The sequence below is a fragment of the Sinocyclocheilus rhinocerous genome, unplaced genomic scaffold, assembly GCF_001515625.1.
Source record: "Sinocyclocheilus rhinocerous isolate Xijiao unplaced genomic scaffold, SAMN03320098_v1.1 scaffold287, whole genome shotgun sequence".
NCBI classification, from domain to species: Eukaryota; Metazoa; Chordata; class Actinopteri; order Cypriniformes; family Cyprinidae; genus Sinocyclocheilus; species Sinocyclocheilus rhinocerous.
This window is the reverse complement of record NW_015633524.1, coordinates 658,114-667,436: the sequence shown is the minus strand read 5'-3', so window position 1 is coordinate 667,436 and position 9,323 is coordinate 658,114. Positions and strand designations below refer to the sequence as shown.

At 34.2% G+C, this 9,323-nt stretch overlaps 1 protein-coding gene across 1 annotated transcript in view; it reads left to right on the top strand.

The window, feature by feature from the left end:
* Positions 1-573: 573 nt before the first annotated feature.
* The window catches only part of LOC107744091 (integrin alpha-2-like), a 30,631-nt gene continuing 21,881 nt past the window's right edge, over positions 574-9,323 (top strand). The window contains exons 1-2 of the mRNA XM_016557575.1: positions 574-685; positions 5,672-5,795. Of these exons, the coding sequence (XP_016413061.1) occupies positions 652-685; positions 5,672-5,795 (158 nt within the window). The 5' untranslated portion in view covers positions 574-651. The remainder of the gene's footprint in view (positions 686-5,671; positions 5,796-9,323) is intronic.

Here is a 9,323-nt window from a genome sequence, read left to right as displayed (position 1 = left end):
ACTACTTATCATTATTGCTATTAATATTTGGAGATATTGTACATTAGATAATGCAAACAAACAATATAAATAATAAATATAAATAATGCAAACAAAAATAGATAGATAGATTAATGTAATTTAAAAAATGAACAAAAAAAAAAACTTTTCTAAATTGACGATGTTAATATCTGTGGAAACACGTCATGTCAAAAGTAACCACAGCTGCAGTTCATCCTGTTAATTATACATTTTTACACTTTCAGCTTTTAATTTTAATCTCCATAAGATAACGTTTAGCACGATTTTACCAATGCAGCTGTTGTTGATCTGTAGCCATTTTATTTAGTAACAGCCATACCTAAGTATTTGCTGTGCACCAAAAAATTTGGCAAAAGCTTTTGATTTTCATCATATTCTGTTGCCTCGCAATGGGTAGGCGAACTTTTCACCTGTTCGACGTACTTTCACCATACATGGTTGCGTTTGAAGGTGTGAGCTTGGGCTTAGTTTGTGGGAGCTGAGTTGAGGTGTTCGAGCAATCCGCCCTCTTCCTCCTCCGCCCCCGCCCAGCTCCAGCGCTGCTCGGCTGTTTCACACTCACACTGGACTGGATGCAGAGACACTGGAGAGCTCGATGCTGGATGGCACTGTGGACTTAAAATCAATAAAATGAATATTCTGCAGGTACTTCTCGCTGTTCTGTGTAAGTACTTATGCAAACATGCAGGTTTATTTCTATTACAATATTGTCATGTTCAGTGTTGGGGGTAACGCATTACAAGTAACGCGAGTTACGTAATCGGATTACTTTTTTCAAGTAACTAGTAAAGTAACGCATTACTTTTTAATTTACAAGAGAATATCTGAGTTACTTTTTCAAATAAGTAACGCAAGTTACTTTTTTTTCCAATTTATTGACTGACAGCTCTCCTGTCCCCATGTTGAGAGAAATCAGAAGATGTTACTGTAGTTCTAAAATAAATATGAATATGCATTAATTCATCTCACTCACAAAAAACAAAAAAAACACAGATTCAGTATTCCTCAAAATGAATAAAAAGTAACCAAGTAACGTAATTAGTTACTTTTTTATGGAGTAACGCAATATTGTAATGCATTACTTTTAAAAGTAACTTTCCCCAACACTGGTCATGCTGTAAAACTGAATGACAACAACGCTGAACTTACAGCTGAAGTGTTGTAAATAAGTCAAGCTCAGTGCACTTGAGAAAATACTTTGTATAGGAGATTAATGGGTTTTGTGTATATGTGAGAAATTTATTACCAGTTTTAGCCTTTTTGTTTCCTTTAAATGGGTCTGTGAGGAACATTTTTGTGGTTCACTGTATTGTGCGAACGTAACGTAAACTATGCACTTTCACACAATTTGGTAATTTATCACATGTAGTAGTTTGGTGTTAGCATATTTTGCACTTTGACAAACAAAAGGGTTATAAGTTGATGGTTTTATTTTGAAAAAAAAATTAAAGTACATTTCTGTTAAAGTACATATTCCATTCTCTTACACAAATATATATTTAAGTGTTTATAAATTCTCAGTCTACATATTTAATGCATATTGGGATGTAGCCAAGTTTGACAGTTTCACTTAATTTAGCCATTACTAAACTGCAGGTCTGTAAAGTAATAAAGGTTTGTTAGAAAGAGCATTTAATGTATTATTCAGTTTTTTACTGTACAAAATCAAGGCAATAGAATTGGTTAAGACTTCTTTACATTAGCAGTGCAATTCTTGAATATTTTCATGTCATTTCATTGTTATTCAATTTCAGACTTGTAAAATGGAAGTCCATGAATCAGTTTGGTTGGAAAACTGAAACTGTGCTATTGATTTTTAGTTCCCAATTCCCATCATGCTTTGCACAGGAATGAATCTAGAGTTTGATTGAGATTAGGTGTTATTTATGTGTTTTGAGTAAAGGGAAAGGCCTGTTATGTTTTAATGTTCAGTTATGCTGGACATTTAAAAGTTTCCATTGTTGAAGTTTGTGTAGGTACACTCAGTAAAAAAAAAGGTACAAAAGGGAGTCATTGGGGCAATACCTTTTTAAGAAGGTACACTTTTGTACCTTTTAGGTACTAATATGCTCACTTTAGGTTGTAATATGTATCTTTAAGGTAAAAGTATGCACCCTTTAGGTACAATAAGACTTCGGCCAAATACAGGAAATACGTCATTTAAGTAATCAAGTGGTCAAGTGCAAAGACTGCAAGTGTGGGTATTTGGACAAGGCTTTAGATGGACTGGTTCTACTGGCTCCTCCTCCCCATCAGACAAATGTGCAGCCAGCCAGTGTTGGCAATTTAGCTACTTTGTAGCTAGATTTAACGACTTCCCCGCCCCTTTTGAGACTTTTTTCAAAAGTTTAGGGACAAATATAGCAACTTCTTGGACAAACCTTATCTAAGTTCTCATCTTGCCCACTGATCTACGTTCATCTTTATATAGATCAGTGAATTTGCCATTGTGATGTCATCTAGTGACATTTAGCTACCAGTTTTAGCTACTTTCAATTGAAAGCAGTTGGCAACACTGTGTGCAGCACTTGTGTGCATGGCAGCCACATTCAACCAAAGCACATCTACACTTCAGCACAGCGTTAACCACAAAGAAAACCATCTACAGAAACTCTGTTAGATGTCCAACATAGCTGCACATTAAACACTTAACAGTTCTTTCAGTTTAATCAAACACACAGACAGTTTAAATTCAGATAAATTGATTCAATTGTTTTAAGTTAGACCAACAAAACATTTTAATGAATGCTGTTTGTACACCACTGATTCATAAGTATACTGTAAGTATATCAAGTAGAATGAACATTATTAGATATGGGTGGAATCACATGAACTGTTACTGAGCTGATAGAACTAAAAACATTGACTGAAGGTATGTTTACTTGACAACAATGTACAAAAAACTGAAAAGTTTCTTTAAAAAGTGAAAAGTTTTTTTAAAAGTTTTGTGTACAGACGACATGTCAAAATGATCCCGTTCACACGGATTCACTTCACGAAAGCGATAAAAAAATTTTTATTATTCATGCCAGGCCAGTAGATGGCGATGTCATTTGTGAAGGAACACCACACGGCTGCACACACGCACATATCTATAGACTGAACACGTAATACGCATGAGCATGATGTCACCATTTTCACAAATTCACATTTTTGTAGTCACAGAGACTGTAAAGTATCATTTTCAAAACCTTGCACTTTGAAACCCGTTTTCAAACGTTTGCATTTTCTATCCCTCAAAACGCTGTTGTCGTGTAAATGAACATGACATAAAAAGTTTGTAGGTGAAAACTGTATCGTGTAAACCAGGGCTGTCCAAACTCGGTCCTGGAGGGTCGGTGTCCTGCAGAGTTTAGCTCCAACCCTAATTAAACACACCTGAACCAGCTAATCAAGCTCTTACTAGGCATAGAAACTTTCAGGCAGGTGTGTTGAGGCAAGTTGGAGCTAAACTCTGCAGGACACCGGCCCTCCAGGACCGAGTTTGGACAGCTCTGGTGTAAACACTCCCTAAGTTCAACTAAAAAAGTATGTCTAAAATTAAAAGTAAAATCAAAAAGCATTTTTTCGGTGTACTGACAAACTCATAATATAAAGAAAAAACAGGAGGCTTTAATTTTGACTGAAACGTTTGTATTCTGTATGATGATTACATTTTTTTTTCTTTTTTACAATTTATTGTAATAAGGGCAGTGTTTGATGGTAACAGGGTTTAGATAATCTGGGGACAAAATGTCAAGCATTTTTAATAAAATATTATGTTCCCTGAAATCTCTCTCTCTCTTTCTCTCTCTTTCTCTCTCTCTATATATATATATATATTAGGGGTGTAACGGTACACAAATATGACAGTTCGGTACGTACCTCGGTTTTAACGTCACGGTTCGGTATGATTTCGGTACAGCAGGGGGAAAAACTAAACTTTTTTTTTTTTTTTTTGAATGGTTTACTGAACAATATATTTCAGAAAAATATGTTATGTTTATATATTAAATATATTTATTTATAATACAAATTATATGAATATAAATATAGACATGGAAATACATGGAAATATTTTCAAAATACTGTATGTGTGTGTATTTATATATACATAATAAATATACACAGAAAACACATATATTATGCAAACAAAAAAAATATTTTGGATGCGATTAATCGCAATGAATCATTTGACAGCACTAATATATATATATATATACTGTATATCACAGTTCAGACTCCAAATTCTGATTGAATAAATAAGTTGCTTACACTTAAAAATAACAGTTCTTGCATCAATGGTTGCATGAAAAGCCTTTAACGTCCATGGAATCTTTGCATTCCACAAATGTGCTTTGTAGTGGGAAAAAAAAAGTTCTTTAAATTATTTAAATGTTCTTCGCACAGAAAAACATGCTTATTTTGAGTACTGTTCACTGAAAGGTTCTTTGGGGAACCAAAAATGGTTCCTCTATGGGATTGAAAACCCCCCTATTTTGAAGTGCGTGGCAACCACAAACTGCCTGAAGTTAGTGATCTATATTACTTGGAAGAATAATTATTTATTCAGATTATCATTAGTAATAAATGTGGCTTTACCCACACAGTGGTCAAAACATCATGGTTAAATGGTGTAGGATGCTTGTCAAAAGTGTTGTAGTTATTGTCTGTTCTGAATGGTGTCAAAGATCAGTGTCTAAACTGGCTTACTGATCATAAAGAGGGCACTGGACTGGAAGCACGTTATCTCTCTCTCTTTAACCCCACAGTCTGACCTCTCCAGACTGTTTCCGTTCAGTTCTGTTCATGACTTAATTCATCCTCTGTCTCGTTTCATGTGTCCATCAGCACTGCTGCTCACTACACTGTTTAAAGGCTGTCTTTGTGTGCTGACTGTGTGCCTGTCTCTTTAAATAATCAATGGAGAACTCATATAGAGGAAATACTATATGTTACTTCATTCATGTTGATCACACTTATTTTTAGCAGATTATGTCATTTCTACTGAGCTTCAGATTAAAATGATAACAAAAATAAACAGAGAGACCAGATGACCAAGATAGATGAAGATGTTTAAAGATGCACAGGGAGCTTTGACTCATCAGAGTGAAGCTCTGCTCAGGCATGTTTCTACATTTTATCAAAGGAACATAACTGAGACTGTTAAAGTATATTAAGAACTTTTTTGTGTGCACTCACATAATTCAAAGTGTAATGAATCATTAAATTGAAACTTGTCTTTAAAAAGTTTTAAAAGTTTAAACCCATATGAAACCAGCATGAATACAAATCTTATATTTTTAGAACATGACACATTTTTTAAATAGATTTTTAAAAGGTTGTTCCTTTATACTCATGTCATTTGACCCATAAAGCTCTTTCACAAAACCGCGAGGTTCATCTCTGTGAGTAAATGTGAGTAAATATTGTTTACTATCTCCAAGAATGACTACATCAAAGTTTTCCTGCACTCGATCGCTCCATCTCTCATAGGTTCACATTCATGCTGTAGCTTGTCTGCATATCAAAAAAAAAACACACACACAGAGGATATAATGTAGCTTATCAGACAAGATATTGTTCTGCTTCCTTATTCTTGTTTTTCTGTTAGTGTAATATGTGTATGTTATATATAAGACAAAAGACTGATATTTGCATGTCTCTACAGGTTTCAGCATTGATAAAGCTCAAGGTTTTAATGTGGGGACTTCTGGAGCTAAGATCTTCTCACAGTTGGCAGCAGAACAGTTTGGTTACTCTGTTCAACAGTTCAGCAACAGTCAAGGAAAATGGTAAGACATAAAATATAATTGAAATTGTGTATTCATTTAATTAGTTTTCTTACTTAAACTACCATTTTTGTCTCTTATATTCAGCAAAGCTGCATTTATTTAATCATAAATACAGTTAAATAGTAATATTATGAAATGTTATTACAATTTAAAATAAATGTTTTCTATTTGAATACACTGTAACATGTAATGTATTCCCAGCATGAATACAAATCTTATATTTTTAGAACATGACACATTTTTTAAATAGATTTTTAAAAGGTTGTTCCTTTATACTCATGTCATTTGACCCATAAAGCTCTTTCACAAAACCGCGAGGTTCATCTCTGTGAGTAAATGTGAGTAAATATTGTTTACTATCTCCAAGAATGACTACATCAAAGTTTTCCTGCACTCGATCGCTCCATCTCTCATAGGTTCACATTCATGCTGTAGCTTGTCTGCATATCAAAAAAAAAACACACACACAGAGGATATAATGTAGCTTATCAGACAAGATATTGTTCTGCTTCCTTATTCTTGTTTTTCTGTTAGTGTAATATGTGTATGTTATATAAAAGACAAAAGACTGATATTTGCATGTCTCTACAGGTTTCAGCATTGATAAAGCTCAAGGTTTTAATGTGGGGACTTCTGGAGCTAAGATCTTCTCACAGTTGGCAGCAGAACAGTTTGGTTACTCTGTTCAACAGTTCAGCAACAGTCAAGGAAAATGGTAAGACATAAAATATAATTGAAATTATAAGTGTGTTCATTTAATTAGTTTTCTTACTTAAACTACCATTTTTGTCTCTTATATTCAGCAAAGCTGCATTTATTTAATCAAAAATACAGTTAAATAGTAATATTATGAAATGTTATTACAATTTAAAATAAATGTTTTCTATTTGAATATACTGTAACATGTAATGTATTCCTGCTATTCATTTGAACCTTCTATTCATCAAAAAATCCTACAAAATATTAATATTATTAATTAAATAATAATTTATCTTATTAATAAAAAATACATTTTCAACATTAATAATAAAAATAACCATTATTTTTATTTGCACACTAATAATAATTGATAACAGATGTTTATTTGTTTATTTATTTATTTCAGAATTGTGGCAATGTTGTTTGGAATTTTTGTTGGATTTAGTTTATTTGGAATAATAAGAAACTCATGTAGCAACACTGTATTATATAGTTCTAATTCAATCTGTGTAAAATTACATTATGCCAGTCAAGCAAAACGTATAATATAACTAGAAAAACCAGGATACATGCCTTTTTCCCAGGTGTTTATTTGATTTTGAATGGGACACATGACCTGAGCAGCAGGCCTGTGACATGCTGCCCTGTGTATGTACAGTACGTAGAGCAGCGCACACACTCTGATAACTGTTTTCCCCCACAGTATCACTTCTCTCAATACACTCTATACAGCACACACACTTCCTGTGGCCGTTAAATTGCTCCGTATCCGGGAGATCACAAAGAGGCCAAGTTCCTCTAGCATCTATCTGCAGGAAAATGAAGGTCTTCCTCTTATTCCCACATAACAGCTACGGTAATACATGCTCCCAAAGCCAGCAATAAGTCACACATTGTACTATACGTAGGTACAATATACAACGTTTCCTCTAAAGCACAAATACATTTTTAATCAACACTGAGCACAACTTTCCTAACATCTGCTAACTCCATAATTGCTGCACAGAAGGGTCACAGACTGGGTCACTTCATATTATTTGTTGTGCCCCTAAAGTGTTATTGTTCTCTTATGGTCATCCTCACTGTCTAGACAGACTTTAAATGCATGTATTTCTTAAGAACCTCGCTGTTGTGCAGCAGGTCAGATGAGGCATTTCCTGCTCTGGCGTGGGCTGCTTTGGGGGGTGTTGTGACATCATTCTCACTGTGAGTCCAGCATTAGCTCTGTCTGACCTCCCACATTAGAGACCCCTAACAACCATTTCTGTAGACAATGAGTCATTATTACCCACAGTCCTTTTCATCAGAATGCCTTGCATCTATGTACTCACATGTACTTATGTATGTCATGTTTTCGAAAATCCCCTGAACTTTCCCTACACAGAATCCCATTACTTTTTTACTCATTAGAAGCACAAATACTATGATTTTTGTTGTTGTGAGAACTATATGAAAGACTATTAATTAAAACTAACCTAGCATGATAAGTAGATAGTTAAAGGGATAGTTCTGCCAAAAATGGATAATCTGTCATCATTTACTCACCCTCATGTTGTTCCAAACCTGTGTGAGGTTTTTTTTCTCGTGTTGAAAACAAAAGAAGATATTTTGAAGAATGTTGGTAACCAAACCATACTATGGCAGTCAATGGGAACTGTCAACTGTTCGGTTACACACAGTATTCAAAGTATCTTCATTTGTGTACTAAGGAAGAAAGAAATTCATACAGGTTTGGAACAACTTGAGGGTGAGTAAACGATAACCGATTTTTACATTTTTGGGTGTGCTATCTATCCCTTTAACCCCTTAACCAGCAATTAAAATTATACAACAATGTTGAACAATCTCAACATTTGAACTCCCTTGAACTGATATTCAAAATACTGTAATACTGTAAAAAAAAAACTGTAATTACAGTTTTAACTAATTTTAATGACCAAATATATAATATTTAGCTATGACAGACATTTTATATGCAACCCTGTTAATGTTTTTTCTTCAGAATCATGAGAGAACCACAACTTCCATTGGGGGAAAAAAAACTCAATTTATCCAGAATCATGCAGTTCTATTTTGCTAAACAGCTCATAAAGAGTCCCGTTTTTATGTAGCCTGTTGATTTTTGTTCATGGTATTCAGCTCCAATAAATGGTTTGCAAAAAAAGAGACACAGGATAAATGTTTGATATCATTATTTAATCACATTGGAATCGAAACTGGGAATCGAAAAGAATCGGAATCGATAAGCAGAATCGGAATCGGAATTGATCAAATTCAAACGATACCCAACCCTAATTGGCAGTGCCAAGTTCCTGTACTTGCTTTGCAGCAGCAACAGCAATAACCAACAGCAGCAGCAATTCAGCACCGTAGCAGATCTATTCTGCCAAATACATTAACAATTTCATATCCATTACCATGCTAAAATCTTCTGAGAGTTGTCATGATTGAATTACAGTTAAACCATAGAGAGACCAGTATGCTCAATGAAGACCAGGAGTCAAATATGAAGTTCAATCAGTTGACAGCGAGTTTACTGAAGACAGTGTTCTACACACTTCCAAGGGCCATAGAAAATGAGTAAGAGGAGCCAGCCTTGAACTAACTTACAATACAGAAACATTAGTTCTTATAGTCATACTGACATCGTTTCTACAGGTTCTGATTTTTTACAGACATTGCCTGTAACACTAGTTTTAAGAAATCTATTATATTCATTTTCATATTCATTTTATAATAGAAGAGAAGGGGATTGAAAATAAACCACTCTACTAGCATGGTTTGAAGAAAAGTTAATGTCATTCTGTTTTCTCTCTCTCTCTCTCTTTC